The sequence below is a fragment of the Hippocampus guttulatus genome, chromosome 21 (genome assembly GCF_054856545.1).
Source record: "Hippocampus guttulatus isolate MCC_2025c chromosome 21, RoL_Hgut_1.0, whole genome shotgun sequence".
NCBI classification, from domain to species: domain Eukaryota; kingdom Metazoa; phylum Chordata; class Actinopteri; order Syngnathiformes; family Syngnathidae; genus Hippocampus; species Hippocampus guttulatus.
This window is the reverse complement of record NC_141281.1, coordinates 4,828,242-4,846,247: the sequence shown is the minus strand read 5'-3', so window position 1 is coordinate 4,846,247 and position 18,006 is coordinate 4,828,242. Positions and strand designations below refer to the sequence as shown.

Genomic DNA, 18,006 nt, shown 5'->3' with positions numbered 1-18,006 from the left:
AGGGAATACCATGTTTCCTTAAGATGGAACCCAATGGGAGCAGATACAGTGAGAACAGCAGAGGCCCCAGAATTGAGCCCTGTGGAACACCACATGACAGGGGAGCAGTGCGTGACTCAGAGCAGCCAAGGCTGACACAGAAGGTTCTGTCAGCTAAATAGGACCTAAACCACTCAAGAGCACTGCCACCAATGCCCACCTAGTGCTGCAAACGAGTCAGCAGAATACTGTGATCCACTGTATCAAATGTTGCAGTTAAGTCCAATAAAACTAGACACACGTGGTCTCCAGAGTCATTTGCCTGGAGGATGTCATTAGAAACGCGTAACAGGGCTGACTCCGTGCTATGCATCGTCTTGAAACCTGACTGGAAGACCTCCAAGATGTTATGTTCATCCAAGAAAAATTTCAACTGCATGTGCACCACTTTTTCCAGAATTTTGGAAATGAAAGGCAGTTTGGAAATTGGCCTGAAACTTGACAGCACATCTGGATCAAGACCAGGTTTCTTGATCAAGGGTTGGACCACAGCATGTTTAAACTGTTGGGGAACTACACCAGAAGAGAGGCTGCTGTGTATGATATCCAAGACTGATGCGCCAACACTCGGGAGAACCTCCTGAAAGAAGTGCGGGGGAAGAGAGTCGCAAGGGGAGCCAGATGGCTTCGTCTGGCGAACTACATCCTCCAAAAGCGCCAAGGACACAGTTTCAAAAGAATTTAGCACAGCTGAACATGGAACATGGACAGAGGGGTCAGATGCGGTATTTGAGACCGGAGTCCTAGCTGTAGAGACCTTATCAATGAAAAACTGAAGGAATCTGTTGCACATCTCGGGTGAAGAATCCGAGCAAGTAGGCAGAGGGGGTTTGAGTACAGAATCTATCGTTTTAAATAGTGCGCGTGGGTTGTGACGGTTAGCTTGAATAAGGTCCGACAGATATTCTCTTTTGGCCTCTTTTACTGTGAGCTGGTAGTTACGCCAGCAGTCTTTCCAAATTTGATAAGAGACATGCAATTTGTCATTTTTCCACTTGCGTTCGGCTTTGCGACACCCCTGCCTAGCTGCGCGGGTAATGTCGTTAAACCATGGCTCGGGTTTAGGTTTTGGGAGCACAGTTTTTGAAGGAGCCATCAAATCCAGGATGGCACGGCATGATGAGTTGAACCAAGAGGTGAGTTCCTCTGTGTTAGACGAGGGTACGCAAAGGTTATTAAAGGCATCAGAGAAACGACTAGCAGTGCGAGGGTTAAAAATTCGGCGTTTAAAACTAGGAGCGGCAGATTTCACAGCAGCATGCGATAAGACTACGTCAAATAAAACTGCCATGTGATCAGAAATCCCGATTTCAAGGACTTCCAGATTTAATATAATAATAATAATGCATTTTATTTAAAAGCGCCTTTCATGCCACCCAAGGACACTGTACAGACAATAAGAAAATACAATGTAAAAATTAGTAAACGAGATATTATATAAAAACAGGACATAAAATCATAAAAACATAGGAAATGGAAGAGCTATGTGTTGTAGGCAATCCTGAACAGGTGTGTTTTTAGACGGGACTTGAAAGTGGAAAGAGGTGTGCAGTTTTGGAGGTCCGGAGGTAGGTTGTTCCAGAGCTTTGGAGCAGCGTGACTGAAGGCTCTGGCTCCCATGGTGCTCAGTCGGGCAGGGGGCACTGACAGGCGGAGGGAGGACGAGGATCTGAGGGAGCGAGAGGGGATATGCACCTGGAGAAGGTCGGATAGGTAAGGAGGGGCCAGGTTGTGGATGGCCATATATGTATATAGAAGCAGTTTGTAATTGATGCGATGTTGAACAGGGAGCCAGTGAAGCTGTTGGAGAACGGGGGTGATGTGCTGCTGGGAAGATGTTTTTGTGATGATGCGAGCAGAGGCGTTTTGGACCAGCTGGATTTTATGAAGGGACTTTTGAGGTAGGCCGAAGAGGAGAGCGTTGCAGTAATCAAGGCGGGATGTGACAAGACTGTGGACAAGAATAGCAGTGGTGCGGGGGGTGAGGGAAGGGCGAAGTCTGGTAATATTGCGGAGGTGGAAATAAGCAGTGCGGGTGATGGTGTTGATATGCGAGTGGAAGGTGAGCATGCTATCCAGGATGACACCCAGACTCTTAACCTGGGGGGAGGGGGACACTAGGGAGCTGTCAATGTTGAAGGAAAAACTGTTTACTTTGGATAAAGTGGATTTGGTGCCAAGAAGGAGGACTTCAGTTTTATTAGTATTTAATTTAAGAAAGTTTGTTGTGAACCATGTTTTGAGTTCGGAGAGGCAAGAGGTGAGGGAGGGGGGTGGGAGTATGGAGTTTGGCTTGCAGGAGAGGTAGAGCTGGGTGTCATCAGCAAAGCAGTGAAAGTGGATATTAAATTTGCGGAGGATATGGCCAAGAGGCAGGAGGTAGATGATGAAGAGAAGGGGACCTAGGACAGATCCCTGTGGTACACCTGTGGTGACTGGGGAGGGCTTTGAGGTGAAGGATTTGAGCTGGACAAACTGAGTGCGGCCAGTGAGGTAGGAGTGGAACCAACTGAGGGGAGTGTGGGAGAGACCAATGGAGGAGAGTCTATTGAGGAGGATAGGGTGAGAGATTGTGTCAAAGGCAGCGCTCAAGTCTAAGAGGATGAGGATGGATACTAAACCGGAATCAGATGCTATGAGGAGATCATTCACAATACGGATTAGGGCAGTCTCTGTGCTGTGGCGGGGGCGGAAACCGGACTGAAAGGGTTCATAGAGAGAGTGAAGGGACAGGTGGGAGTGGAGTTGAGCAGCAACAGTTTTTTCAAGGATTTTCGAGATAAATGGAAGGTTGGAGATGGGGCGGAGGTTATCAAAGTTGTTGGGGTCAGAGCCATGTTTTTTCAGTGTGGGGGTGATAGCAGCAGTTTTGAGGAGTGATGGGACAATACCAGAAGAGAGTGAGGAGTGGATAATAGCAGATATGAGAGGAAGCACAGAAGGAAGGCAGGATTTAACAAGGGATGAAGGGAGGGGATCAAGCTGGCAAGTGGTGGGCTTGGATTTGAGTATGAGGTTGGATAATTCAGCAGTCGTTGGTGGAACAAAACTGGAGAAGAGATGACAAGGAGAAGAAGGTTCAGATGGGGGGGGAGCAGGCAGGTTTTGATGGAGTTGGTGATGGATCTTAAGGATTTTGTGATTGAAGTGTTCCATTATGGAGTTGCAGGTTGCTGTGGAGTACAGGTGGAGGGGGAGAGAGTTTGGTGGCCGGAGGATTTTGTTCATGACGGAGAAGAGAGTTCTTGAATTTCCTTCGTTGGAGAGGATGAGGCCGGAGTAGTAGCTGGATTTGGTTTGTGCAATTTGGTCCTTGTATTTAGTGATATGGGTAGTGTACATGTCCTTATGGATGGTGAGACCGGTTTTCTTATAGAGTCGCTCAAGTTGGCGGTTTTTTGATTTCAATGATCTAAGAGCGGGTGTAAACCAGGGGGCAGATGTAGAGAATGAAGCAGTCCTGGTCTTCAGGGGGGCGAGAGAATTTAGAATATTTGTGAGGCAGGCATTGTAGTGAGCGGTGAGGTCATCCGGGTTTGAAAGGGCGTCTGGGGGCGGGGAACGGTCGATAATGGAGCAGAAGGTGTCAATGTTGATATTTTTGGTATTACGAAAAGAAATGAGGCGGGAGGTTTTGATTGTAGAGAGACGGAGTACGATGTTAAAAGTGAGGAGGAAATGATCGGTTTCAGGAAAAACATCAGCAGTGGGCTTGGAGGGGGAGAAGCCAGAGCAGCAAACCAAGTCCAATGTGTGGCCTTTGATGTGGGTGGGGAAGTCAGTAAGACAGTGTATCGCGAGGCTCTCCAGGTAGGATGTGAAGTCTCTTGTGAGTGGCAGGTCGGGGTTGTCCATGTGAATATTAAAATCTCCCAGCAAAATTAAATTTGGCGAGAGAGTGGATAAGTGTGTGATTAAACTGGAAAATTCATTGATGAAATCGCTATGTGGCTTCGGGGGGCGATAAACTGTGGCAATGATGGTTGGCGTGGGTCCAGGGAGTTTAAACACCATGCATTCAAAAGAGCTTGATGCAGGAACGGAGACTGGTAAGACTTTCCACTTCTCGCGGTGGATTACCGCGAGGCCTCCTCCACGGCCGTTGCCACGGGGACGGCAGATGTAAACAAAGCCGGGAGGAGTGGAGTCATTCAGAGCAGCGAAGTCGTTTGTTTGTTGCCAGGTTTCTGTTAAAACGAGGAAGTCAAGTTTGCGTTCGGCGAGGACGTCTTGAATGAGGTGACCCTTGTTCGTAAGTGAGCGGATGTTCAGCAGTCCAAAGTTGACAGCGGAGGTGTCATGTTTGATGGCGGCAGTGCTGTTAGCCGACCTAGCCAGGCGGGCTACTGCATAGTAGTTGGTGTTGCGGCCGCGGTTTCTGGGAGGACGTCGAGAAGTGGACCAGGTCGAGTTGATTGAGCCAGGATTTTTGTAGTCAACATGTCTACGCGACCCGCGATTTGACACCGGTAGACCATAAGCAAGGAAAAGGTCTAAAATATGACCTTGTTCATGTGTCGGGCTGGTCACATACTGCACGAAATTAAAAGAGTCGATAAGTCTTAAGAAGTCCTTTGCTAGCGTTTTTTCCGGACAGCACACATGGATATTAAAATCCCCCATTAGGAGGATATGATCATATCTCAGCCTGATTTCCGCAAGAAAGGTTGAAAAGTCGCTTAAAAAGTCTGTTGTATTTAGGAGGACGGTAAATGACAGCACAGAGCACCGGGAAAACACGACCGACTTCAAAGAAGGTTGCTTCAAAGCTGGTGGCCGATGTGGTGAATGTGCACCGTTTACATTTAAAATTGTTCTTAAAGATGCTCACCGTTCCTCCACCACGTCCTGATGTCCTCGGGGTATCGAGGAAACCATAGTCAGGTGGCAACAATTCAAGCAAAGCGTTGTACTCACCAGTACCTGCCCAAGTCTCTGTCAGACACAGGAAATCCAAGTCATTGGAAAGGAAATACTCCCTCAGAATACGGGCGTTTAACAACGCGATCCTTGTGGGAGTAGCAACGGGAGGGATTGCCTCTTCCGATCGCCGAGCCCGGGGGAATTCCCTCAAAAGCTTTCGCTGGATTCCTCCCCGAGAAAGGCGTGGGTGGTAGAAATGCCGTGGCGCGATGGGAGAGCCAACGACTGTTAGCAAGCACGAGGCGACGGGGTCGAGGGCACACCACGCCGGAGCGATCGAAGTGTGTCTCAGATCCCGTTTTAGCTTCACGAGCTGACCGCTACGTTTGCCGCGGCGACGGCGGCGGCGCTTCTGTGAAGGGGGCGAGCGAACGCGGAAGAGATTAGCCGGCAGGTTAGCCAAGAACGGAGGTAGCGTCTTTTCACCACCGTCTTGCCAAAACGCGGCCGAATCTCCGACGTGTTGTTGAATCAATAACAACGATCGGCGATCATAAACCAACCGAGACGCTGTTAGGGAGGTAACAAGCATTGCGAAAAGTAAAAAAACCCGAAATGGCAGGAGCGTCGCCGAACACACTGGCGCACAAGCGGCCATCTTGGGCATCCTGCCAGGTCTGCCGGGATGGGCGCGATGAAACTCAGTGATCAGGGCAGGGTGCACTGAGGAATGGTCTGTGAGTCAATGTGTATCAGTCCAAACGAGCATCATTACAAGAGGCAACAGGTGGGTGATGAGCTGACGAGTCTCAGGTGTGAGGTGCAGAGCACCCTGGCTGAGGAGGCTGCCTGGCTGGCCCCTCCATAACAGTACCCCCTCCCCTACGGGAGCCACCCGCCGACCTGCCAGGTCTGCCGGGATGGGCGCGATGAAACTCAGTGATCAGAGCAGGGTCCATGATGAGCCGGGAAGAGACCCAGCTCCGATCCTCCATGCCGTAGCCCTCCCAGTTACTGGAATCCGCGCCCCCGGCGCCGGACATCCAGCAGTTCACGGACCTTCCACTGGGAGTGCAGGTCCACAAACTCGGGGGGAGGTGGGGCCGGCACAAACTTGCACTGAGGAATGGTCTGTGAGTCAATGTGTACCAGTCCAAACGAGCAGATAGGCAACAGGTGGGTGATGAGCTGACGAGTCTCAGGTGTGAGGTGCAGCGCACCCTGGCTGAGGAGGCTGCCTGGCTGGCCCCTCCCTAACATTCTCAGGTGTCTTGAACCATCAAGAATACGACTCGTGATTTGCAGTGCAGAATTGAGCAGAGCTCGGGTCTCAGCTAATAGAATGTTGCCAAGTCATATTGTCTCAGGCACTCCCGGCTCAATGATGCAACGTCCCTAATTAGTAATACCCCGGCTTCCTCATGTGGTTGTGCATTCTAGTGTGATTCCGCTGCCATCTTCTTGTGTGGTGGAATGCATGAGACAATGCAGAGAATATTTAGTGAGATGGAGTCATCAACTGCAAAGATCATTTTCGAGTGATACTTGGTGCCTGAAAGATATGGCTGATATCTGGAGATTAGGGCTTGGTCAAGTATGAGGTTTTGGGAGAGAATGTTTGACAACTCTTACCATTCCGTGTGTTATAGCGTAACGCATAATTCCTGACTTTCGATATTTTTTTGAGAAAGCCGGCCCGGAAGAGATTTCGGAATGTTTTATTATTAAGGTGTCGTTTTGATGGTGAATGATCTGAGAATGTTTTCATTATGGCTCCCCGCGCCCCTTGCTGCCACTGCCATCCCCACGACCAAACAAGAGGCTGGAATGTTGGGTTTCCATGACGCTAATGAAGTAAAAGCCTGGCAATGTGTTTCTGGCAGCCTGCGAGGAGCTCCTGATCCGCGGCCTCCTTCTCATCAGGCTCAAGGTCTGATCCCTCTATCGCTTTCATTCACCAGGCCTTATTATGCCCTGGAATGTCTCTCACTCCTTCTCTCATAGCGGGGATATGCTGTGCAGGGCTAAAGTTGGGACAAATCCCAATGAAAGAGAACTACCCCAAATCACGTACAACCCCCTTCTCCTTTCATATTTTACCTCCCGTGCTCTCTACCACTCCTCCCCTGTCATGCCTTACCATCCTCCCACCAAAAACCATCAGACCGTGAACAAAGACTGACACACACACACACACGTATATGCATATAATTTATTGTTCCATAAATGCTTCATGTGGTCAAGTCCATGGGGTGACCTGTCTGACTGTTTGCTATTGGCCCCAGGGACAATACAGTTTTGTTTTGTTTTCTGCTCTCAAACAAGTCTGTTCTTCAAACTCTGGTTTTCCCTGTCGACTGTGGACAGAAATTTCTTCCCAGAATCTTCTCTTAAAACTGAACGTCCTCTCTTTAAAACAAGAACGCCGCTGCCGAATCTCAATTTGTGTTTATCAGATATGCCTTGAAGAGACCCTTCCTGGTGGGAACCGGCTGTCTCCGCATTGTGAGAAGCAGCACTGGGGTTAAATAATCGTTCTTTTTACTTGATGCCTCGCTGTGCCGGTCCACACGGCCATAATGTTGTGCTAATTAGCCTCAATTTGGGACGGTCCAATAGGCTAACACATCTGCTATTGTCGTTTGCAGCGCATGGGACCCTTTTAAAGGATACCTCTCTGTCTTGTGGGCATTCATGGCTGAGGGTCGTCCATAATCAACTTCAAACTTTATGCCTCCTTTCCTGGGGATGCGATTCAATGAATGAATGGGTTCGAAAGCCTGTGCCAAGATGACGCGAGCTACTTTGTCATTTTTAACCAGAACGTCCGTCTATCTGAACTGACTACGAACAATAAAGGGCACAGAGGTTGAAGCGGCTTGTCAAAGACTTCTAAACGTTGAGCCTACGCACTTTATTTGAATGCAAGGTTGATGCCTAAATGAACGGCACTGTTTTTTTGCCAAAGTATATTCTAAAAAGTTTCTGTGATTTTAACTAGGCAAATTTTAATGCCTAAATATAATCCTCATCCATTTTGTTTTATAAAGTCCCTCCCCAAGTACCCGAATTGAGAAACGGCTACTGAAATGGTGAGAAACAATTCTTACAGTAGATCCCCGCAACTCAGTCTTTGCACGTTTTCAGCAATTACCTTCAAACGTACGTGTGATGTACTGTATTTTAGAAAAAAAAAACAGTGTGAATTCACTTTGCAGGATCTTTGAATGATGTCTTTGATGCTTTACTTTGTTTTTTGTTTTGTTTTTGCAGCAGCAGCAGCCGTCTCTGTGTAGCTTTTCCTGTAAACCTGGGTTACCTTGTGGTGGGAACTTGGCACATAATGTTTAGTTGGCTTGATTTTTCGGATCACCACAGAAAGCATTGTCAATATGTCCACGCCGACCCAGCTGTATTAGCCCCGCTGGTTGCACTATTTGTCCCACTCCAAAAAGAGAGCTAATGAATAAAAGGAAAAATGGGCGACGGCTAAAGTCTTTCTGATCCCCATCTCCATGAGGAGATAATCCCGGGGTGATCATCAGCGCAAATGTGGCTTTGGGCTGTCAGTGGGATGTGGTTTTGTTGGGGGGGGGGGGGGGGGAGTGGACTGTAAGCAACCCGCCCGTGGTTGTGTAACACCAATGTTGTGGCTTTCCAAAAATATCAAGAAATGCATATCAGTAAACTGCATTTTTTTTATCCAAACATATTTTAGAGGAACTCCATTTTGTAGAGCACACGACAGAACAGTACAAAGCTGCCAGTTGTGCCTTTTATACACAGACATGAGCTTTGTTCTTTGAGCTTGCCGACTTGATGGCAGAACATCAATTCCCACCCTTCTCACAGGCTGTGTTTTTAAACTTTCTTACCTCATCATTTCTGTTTAAAAAGGGGCTCCTGATTAACAGACTTGCAAACTTCTGTAGTGTAGTACGATCACAGTAGATTGTGGCTGTTTATGCGCTTGGCTTTCAGGTATGAGTTCGCTTTGTAAATTACTGAGCGGAGTGCAATCCCACTGCCAGCCTTGCTTTATGTCCTTGTTGCCTAGACAGGCCATTGACTGCTTTAGTGTTGACCACAACCGCTGTGAACGGACGGTCGTTGTCTGACGTGGCTGCCATGGCCACCCTTTAAAACAGCAAAGGCGGAATGTTATGTAGTGACCCTGTTGGCAGTAGGATTTGTTTGTCGGAAGGCTGGTTGGTAATTTTCTGCACTCTTGACCAATTTCTCTGGGGGAATCCCCAATCGTCACTGTCTTGTCATGCTTCCTGGTTAAGGATTTTTTTTTTGTCCAAGCTTTTGCCGAGCAACATTTCACTTGTTTTATGACTGCCAGAGTGGCCCCTAGCCAGTGTACCAGCATATTACGTTCAACCCTGTATAATAAATCCATCGTACTTTTACTTCAAAAAGGGATGAAAGTTGACTCATGAGTCAAATCGTGCTGTCTTTCAATTGCTCTTCACATTTCCTACACCACAGTCAAGATATTCAGGTCACACGTAGGACTAGTTGGTCAGATGAATTCAAGCGGTCAGCCTGCAGGATCACCAGAAAGCTTCTTGAACTCTCCCAACTTTGTGACCTCACAGAGCACCAAGCTTGCCTGCACAAAGCGATCCACGAACGTCTCGGGGAAATGCTGGCATCCCTGATGACTTTCATCAGCAAACACCAGACCCTCAACTCGGTTGATATTCTCAGTTCAGTTGGGACTGTCATCACTTCAGTGAAAGGTAAGATGTGATGTCTTGGTAACCCCACCAAGTCTTTTTAACAATACAAGCCAGAAATTTTGTTTTTCTATGTTGGTAATTGTATTTCTTAATTCATTAAAGAAGAAAATGTTCTGCCATTAGCTTATTTGTAATGTGACACTGGTCTGCATGCATGAGCCATATATTCTGCCACTAGGGGGCTGAGATAGTTTACTTCTCTCTGAAAAGAAATGAAATGTCAACTAAAAAGAACATACAGACGCAAATCCAATCAAGCAAAAAGTTGTTGAGGGGGATTCTTTGTATGATCATCCTTATGTTCTTGAGAATAGGCTAGATATAAGTCATGTGCCGTTTGATAATACTGTAATCCTCAATTTCCAAATACATTTGCACTGTTTTACCATTTTTTTTAATCACCTCAAGGTACAGAGCAATTTGGCATATTTGTTGCGATGTGTGGTACCTGATAGAGCAACAACAAGGCATCATTTGGTTGCCTCCCCTTCATGTTTTTGGTCAAAATCCTACCCAGATAACCGATTTCAATCTGAGTTGTGTGTGCAAGAGTGTTGTGCTTTTCCACTCAAACAATACCATTTTTTCTCAATGATGTAACTTCCGCATTTGGACCACTGGTTGGGGCCTGTGCGAGCACTGGCATTGTATTCCAACAAGGCTCAGGATGTCCTGTTGAGGGGTTAGGGGTTGGACAGAAGCAGAGACGATGCGAGCGCCTAAGTGAGTTGCGTGCGTTCACTGGTGACGACAACACGGCTCATTGGACATTCCAAGAGAATTGTTGGACCGAATCTACAAGGCAGACCATACTTTCTGGCCCTTTTATTTATTTTTATTTTTATTTTTTTTGATACTCTACACAATTTTGCTTGCTGAGGATTATACGACCAGACCCATTTGAGAGGAATGTATAAGTGATCTAATTCAGTGATCGTCATAATATATCAAAATAGGATTGTCCGTTGAACAGGACCAGGGTTTAGGCGGGTGGGGGCAAAAAAAAAAAATACTACATTCCAGGTATGTATAGCTTTTCAGGGCACAGGTGTCGTTGACATCTATTTGTTACAAAACGTGTCTTGGCATTTGGTGCGATCGATGGATGTCATGGTGTCTGAAGCTTCCTTCACAGGTTTCAGAAAAGCATTTGGTTTTCGTTTGTCACCAAACTAGCATCGTTTTCCTGCGTTCTTGGAGCAAATTTCAGGAGAAATTGGTTGGTTTGAGTCTTGAACTCTAGAAATATCCACTGTTCCAAAGGAAGGAAAGACGAGTTTCCTCAAGCAAGTGGTGGAACAGCCAGTTACATCACTGATTTATTAGGCTTACTTTCTGAGCATCTAGTTTGTTTTTTTTCCTGCACGGTCAAGACAGGAAGGTTATTGTGAAGACTGATTACCACCATATTTACATTGGTGTTTTTCCCCCATTCTGTCTTCAGTCATCACCGTGTTTTGACTTGCTACAGGAAACTACTGGATTTCCAGATTACAGCCCATTTATATACACTTGCAATCTTGGTTTACCCTTTCTGTGCCAACACACAAAGTTGCCTGTGGCGGACTTTGCAGCGGGTTTTATGTTTACGCGGGTCTGTTATTTTGAGACAGCATAGTCTATTTTGTGCATGCAAAAACAGTGATTCTGAATGTACAGTATGTTACGGCTGGTAACTTGACTTCTCATTTCCATTTGACAGGAGTGAATTTTGAGCAGGTGAACGAAGAGAACAAGCAGAGTCTTTTGAGAGACATCTACTCTGCAATCGACAAATTGGCATTCACGGTTGGCGATGTGTAGGTATCATGATGATCATTCCACATGACGAGACGATGTAGATGATTCTAATTTTAAGATGTAACTTTCTTTTTTTTTTTCCAGAGTGTCTGACTTCCTTATGGGAGATGTAGAGAATGGATCAGTGTTAGGGCTCCCCCTAACTAAGACGCGCGGGGTAAGTGGTGTACAGAATGACATGGTTAGCAGTGAAGGTCACCCGCAATCAGATGCTTGGAATTACTTCTGCACAATAAGCATCAAAGGGGGCGAGTGAAATTAGAGTGGGTTATTTGCACAAAGTTCATGCATCCACAGGCCCATTAAAACCAGGATGTGCCCTACTGGCCTGAATTGTCAAGCTCAATGGTCTGAAGAATCGGGGGCAGAGTTGAGTTCATTGGGGTCGCATAAGTAACTTGGATGTTGTTCTCGACAAGGCAAAATGATATATCGATAGCATGTTTCCTTGCAACCCCGCTGTGCCTACCTACCTACTGGTGCCATTTGGTTGGCCGAAGACATCGAGTCGTTATGTTGTTATTGTCTTTTTATTTTTATTTTTCATCTGGTTTCAGTCTTTTGACAACCTGCCTGTGGAATCTGGAGGATCCGGCTCTGAGAAAGATGATCCGCCAGGTAAGATAGCGCTCCTCACAGAATGCCTTTTGCTTTTGCACGAAAACAAGCGGGTATCCAAGAATGTCTCATGTTCATCGGGGGGTGATCATTATTAATGGGCAGAGTAATTCTCGCTGATCAGATTTTCCACTTAATATCCGTCTGAGTGGCTGCACCTCTTGAGTTTTGGATGACCACTTCTTAATCCATGCAACACTCAGTTGGCCGTAATTATTTTCCAATGGCATTCGCCTGTATCGTTCTCACTCACGGTCATTGTGGGCTACGTACGTTGCTTCACAGGCACAGATATCGCCAAACACATGTAATGCGCCGAAGCGTTGAGGGAAACCTTGCCAGCCATGCCTCAGTCCATATTTGACAATCTCCCTCTTTCAGTTCCCGTGCTTGTAACAGGACCGCCATTTCGGGTCGAAGAAGTGGATAGGACGCTGCAGCAGCACGTCAGCGGGGTGGAGTCGGCACTTGGCTACGCCAAGGCCTGGTCCAAATACACCAAAGAAGTGCTGGGGTGGGTGGAGAAACGTCTTAATATGGGTGAGTCAAGGAAGGCTTGTGGCTTGGACGGGTAATTGTGAGTGTTTCATGTTGCCGCCGTGCCACAGAAGCCCAAATGTGCCGCTATTATCGTGGGAGGTGGCATGATAGGCGCTGAACATAGCTGGCCAAGTTAGACTCTCGATCTATCGGTCTTTTCTTACCTTCTTAAGTTCCTATTCTGCAAATTGTATGTCCTCAAATGCAATATTAGTTCTAAAAATAACCACAGGTGCCTATTACATCTTAATTTCTTCAGTAATAAATCTTGCATATTCTTAAAAATAAAATTGATATGTAGATGCATTATACTTTATAATTGGAAAGGAAATTACTTTTGTTTTTTTTGTTTAACCCCTATTATTTGTAAATCCCATCCAGATATGTACTGCTAGGATAACATATTAAAAATTGGAAGAGGAATTTGAGGTCAATTTGTTGGTATGTTTTTCCACTGTGGCCTCGCCTAAGCTGCGCTCAAAAGTGTTGCATGTTCAAGGCTGAGAATGCAGCGTGTGACTTTTATTTTGCGGGGTGGTTAATGAATGGTTTCTCTGTCACACTTAGTCATTCTCCAGTCAGCACGGTGACACAGGGCCCTCTGTAAAGTGGTACAACGTACGCGTTATCTGGCACACCGACAAAGTGTTTATTTAACGCATCCTCTGTGGATAATGGTTTATTGGATGATGAATGACTCAAGGTCATTGCTTGACTTTATTTCAAGTAAATAAATGCCTCTGTGGGCTTTCCTGTTATTCTTTGCAATTAAAAAAAAACGTGTTTTAATTTTACAATCAAGCCCAATGAAGGGCAAGCTGTTCTCTCTATATTGCCACATCATGTTAATACGCAGCATATCGGATGTATTTACAGATGCCGAGTTGGCCAAGAGCTATAACAAAATGGCTGAATCGGCAAAGACCCTTGCAAGTCAGCAGGTGAGTCAAGAACGCTCAGTTTATATTCAGACGCACCATGTTTGTTTTGACCATCTCCTCTTATCTGGTCTTTCCGGTCAAGGATTTCATGCCTTTCCGTGACATCTACATGGCTGCTTTCAAAAATGACGTTGAATACAGCAAGCTCATACTGAACACCACGGCGGTGCTCCAAAGCAACAAATTTATGCAGGTAATTCCACAAAGCCCATTGCCTTCTCAGACTTTTGGTGACTAACGGACGCAACCGCGCTAACGTGGTCTAAGTTGTTGTTTTTTTTCTCTGATCTAGCCGCTGATGACGCGAAAAAATGAATTGGACAAATTACGAAAGGAGATGAAGGAGCAGTGGCAGAGACAGCAAAAGAAAATGGTAATTTATCTACGGTGTGTCCAAAAAATTTTACAACGGAAGTTTGGTCCTTTGGAAATTGTGAAAATATCTGCAGCCGTTAAACAAACACACGTTATGCTGCACTTTGTGCTGGTACAGTTTTCGCTCATTCCGCTTTGCGCCAAATGTTCTTTGCGTTGCAAGCACGAGGCCGACAGCGCTCTGAAAAAGGCCCGGATGCTGCAGGATCAGCGTCAAGAGGAGTATGAAAAGGCCAAGGTATCTACCAGCCGCTTGGAAGGGGAGCAGCTGGGAGGAGTCGGAGGAGCAACGGCTGTCAAACAACTAGAAAAGCGGCGCCGGTTGGAAGAAGAGGCCTTGCAGAAGGTTGGTTGACCACATGAATGTGTCAACACACGATGAGCAGCACAGCATTATTTTGAGGCCGACTCGAGAATTCGTCTTCCTTCCGCTTCAGGCTGACGAAGCGAGGGCACACCGTGAAGCTTGTCAGCATGACGTGGTGGAAAAAAGAGTCGATCTGGCTAACACCAAGAGTGACATCATCACTCAGCTCCGAAAGATGGTCTTCCAATGCGACCTCACCCTGAAAGCGGTATGTCCAAAATGTTTCTTTGGTCAAGTTCATCTTGAAGTGTTGGTAACGTCCCGCACATGACGTCCGTCGTATGCGGAATATGATACGATCGTTGTCTGTTCAAGGTCACGGTCAATTGGTTCCAGCTCCAGCAGGCCCAGCTTGTGTCACTTCCTGCCAGGCACCAGAGTCTTTGTGAAAATGCCAAACTGTACGAGCCTGGGCATCGCTATGTTGAGTTCGTCCGGAGGTTGCCCCCCGAGTCCCACTTTTTGGATTCATCTTTTTCATCAAGCGCAGGGTGAGACATTGCGTGTCATGTCGGATTCCAAGCCAGTACCGCATCACGTCGTCCGTTGCTAGAGCTCTCTTGTGTTGGGCCCAAACCCGAATCATTTGTAAGACTATGCCAGGAAAGGACATCTGGCCTACAAACTGTCAAAACAAATGGTGTGAATGACTGAGCCGAATGGTGACTCCTGCTTTCTTCAGGCTTCATGCCTGGCTTATATGTCACTTGAAAGCTGCACTATTTGACAACCATTTGACTCCTCACAAAAGTAATTTATCGGTTGGGGTGAAGTCCATTTATTGTGAAAAGTCATAAAATATGAGAAGCCCTTCTTTATACTTCCCCGATACTGCCTGAGCGTCTTCTTTTTTTGGACCCGGTGGAACGAAACATGTTCTTCTTGCTCCTTTCGTATGAGAGACATCGGAACCTTTTCAATGCGTCATCTCCTCTGCCAGAATGCCTCTCAGCCAGCACACAATAAGTGGCAGTCACTCGTCCCACATCAACCTGTCACAAGGATCCGTGACATCCGACCTCCTTGGCAAAGACGATCATGACGGGTCCAACAGCACCCAGCAAGCCAAGATTGCGGAGCGGCGGTCCAACAGCACGACTGACATCCAAGGTATTTCCGATCCTGATGATTAGGTTTTATTGTGATTTTGGGTTGAGTGAGGAAAAAAACAAAAACACAACACTGCCATTGACCAACATGGCAAACGTCACTGATGTCGGAATGATCTTTTTTTGATGACCAGCACTTCGGATTCGTACCTGGAATTCCAGTCAGGGTGGAGGAATGTGTAGCGACTCTGAAAGTGTAGGAGGGAGCAGCGAGTCCCGATCTATGGACTCACCCACTGCGAGCCCAGGTGAAGACACGCCGGCATCTCAGTCGCCCTCAAAAAGATAGCAAATACTCATTTGGAATAGACAGCCTTCATTTCACTTGGCAAGCAGTGAACCTCCGTTTGAAGTTCGACCGCAGCGTGACTTGAATGTCACCTGTTGGATGTCATTGTTGTATGGAAGTGCCAAAGAAAGTTGGCTTGAATCGGTTTGAATTGACTGCAGAAATGTGGACTGACTGGTGTGTCCTGTCACACTGTTCAGGAGACTTTAAGAGGAGATTACCCAGGTCCCCCTCGACCGGCACCATGTCGTCTGCTGATGACCTGGATGAGCCCAACTCTCCTTCCGAAAACGGTGCGTCAAAGCTAAACAGTCGCAAATGTCGATTGAGCATTTTGAACATGCAGTACTCAGTTGTATGTTGCACACGTTTCAGGTTTAGGTGATCTTTTAATCGAGACGGCCAGCTCTCCACGTCCTTTTAGAAACACACAGATGTCCAAAGCTGCTCAAACGCACAAGCTGAGAAAACTTCGAGCGTTCTCCAAGTGTCGAGAATGTGATGGGCTGGTCGTGTTTCAAGGAGCAGAGTGTGAGGAGGTAACCATGGTTTCTTCTTTTATGTATTTATTTATTTTACACCCTCAACCAATTGAATTTGGTGCAAAAGGAAATCCAATCATGAGCGGCTTTGGGACTCTTTGAGTATGAAGAATGTTTCAGATGACCATTGCCAAAGCTTCAAAATAACTCATTTTCACTTTTGATGACCCACAAAAAAAAAAAAAAAAGAGAATGACCACCCCTGCACTCATCAGAATATCCCAAAAGGGAAAAGTTGAAACGTGCCACAAATTCCCCTTTGGGTTTGAATAAACCAACTTGACTTTGTCAGGGGAAAAAAGCCAATGGAAACTAAAGACCTTTTGTCCAACTTATAAAGAGCTCATCACCCCCGTGTGCCCCCCCCCCCCCGCCCCCCGGTGCTTTTTTCGGTCAAGTTTCTTTCCATATTTATAAGATACTGTATACGAACAAAGGGGAAAGAAAAGGATTAACGGATTTTTTCTCCCCTGAAATGTGGGTTATGTTGCTTGGGTGTGTTGACAAGTGAGTGATGCAAGAAGGCAAGCACTTCAGTTCTTTGAAAGGCTCCATGAAATGAGTTCCAAGATGTGAGAAAATGGGAAGGCCTTTTTTTTAAATTCAAGAATGACCAGAAAAGGTTGCTGGGGGGAGTGGATATTTTGTCGTGCAAGCTGGAACCAGCTACATTTAATGGTTTGAATTAATTTAGCTTGAAGAAATCTGGGTGGGTTGCATGCTCATAAAGTATATGGGCTTTAATAAGCTTATGAAATGGAATGACGTGTGTGTTTGGCTTGTCTTCCTGTTCCATGTTGTGTGTGATCTGCGCTTTATTCTCGATAACTATACTGTTGAAATAATGAAGAGAAACGTCTCAATGCGTCTGCAGTGCTCATTAGCCTGCCATAAGAAGTGCCTGGAGAGTTTGGCCATCCAGTGTGGCCATAAGAAGCTCCAGAGGAAGCTTCACCTCTTCGGTGTGGACTTCATGCAGACCGCCAAAAACAGCCAGGACGGCATCCCATTCATCATCCGCAAATGTACGTCGGAGATCGAGACCAGGGCGCTCAACGTGAAGGTATTTACAGATCTTGTGCATTTTAACCTTTGCTAGTTTTTTCGGTTGTATTTTTTGGACAATGCTCTCTGTATGATTCAAAAGAATGTGTTGCGTTTGAACTGCATTTCATTTGAATTAAACTGGTTTTGAACCGCGAAGGGTATCTACCGCCTGAACGGTGCCAAGTCACGTGTTGAAAAACTGTGCCAAGCATTTGAGAATGGCAAGGACTTGGTTGAGATGTCTGACCTTTACCCCCACGACATCAGCAACGTGCTCAAACTTTACCTGAGACAGGTAGGCCTGCCTTGACCATCTATTATACTTTCACGTATCATTTGTAAATCTCTCTGAATAAGCTCTGTAACACTAAGGTTGTTTTTACATTGACCTTCTCGTTTACTTGTGATCCTTTGCCCATTTTCAGCTTCCAGAGCCACTCATCCTTTTCCGCTACTACAATGAGCTGATCGGTTTGGCCAAAGAAAGCCAAAGTGGAATTGTGGAGGATTTGGAGGCGTTTCGTCTCAGCTCCTCCCCAGTGCCGCCGGCTCAGGTCGGCGTGGAGCTCAACCGCATCCTCTTCAAGCTCAAGGACCTCCTGAGGCAACTGCCGCTCGCTCACTACAAGACACTACAGTTCCTCATACAGCATCTGCACCGGTAGGCTGCTCCCAGCTGAAAAAAGTTTTGCTGCACAGTAAATAATGATCATATTGGTCAGCATAAC

At 46.4% G+C, this 18,006-nt stretch overlaps 1 protein-coding gene across 2 annotated transcripts in view; it reads left to right on the top strand.

The window, feature by feature from the left end:
* The window catches only part of LOC147186821 (rho GTPase-activating protein 29-like), a 31,766-nt gene that overhangs the window by 10,890 nt on the left and 2,870 nt on the right, over positions 1–18,006 (top strand). The window contains exons 3-20 of one of the 2 annotated variants that reach the window (XM_086101915.1): positions 9,507–9,650; positions 11,353–11,449; positions 11,535–11,607; positions 12,008–12,068; positions 12,450–12,608; positions 13,485–13,549; positions 13,632–13,742; positions 13,842–13,922; positions 14,088–14,270; positions 14,362–14,499; positions 14,607–14,782; positions 15,232–15,401; positions 15,535–15,648; positions 15,890–15,982; positions 16,065–16,228; positions 17,106–17,294; positions 17,436–17,573; positions 17,704–17,939. In XM_086101915.1, the coding sequence (XP_085958041.1) occupies positions 9,507–9,650; positions 11,353–11,449; positions 11,535–11,607; positions 12,008–12,068; positions 12,450–12,608; positions 13,485–13,549; positions 13,632–13,742; positions 13,842–13,922; positions 14,088–14,270; positions 14,362–14,499; positions 14,607–14,782; positions 15,232–15,401; positions 15,535–15,648; positions 15,890–15,982; positions 16,065–16,228; positions 17,106–17,294; positions 17,436–17,573; positions 17,704–17,939 (2,392 nt within the window). Of the gene's footprint in view, positions 1–9,506; positions 9,651–10,382; positions 10,674–11,352; positions 11,450–11,534; positions 11,608–12,007; positions 12,069–12,449; positions 12,609–13,484; positions 13,550–13,631; positions 13,743–13,841; positions 13,923–14,087; positions 14,271–14,361; positions 14,500–14,606; positions 14,783–15,231; positions 15,402–15,534; positions 15,649–15,889; positions 15,983–16,064; positions 16,229–17,105; positions 17,295–17,435; positions 17,574–17,703; positions 17,940–18,006 lie in introns of those variants that run through there. The other variant, XM_086101916.1, reaches the window with a different exon arrangement.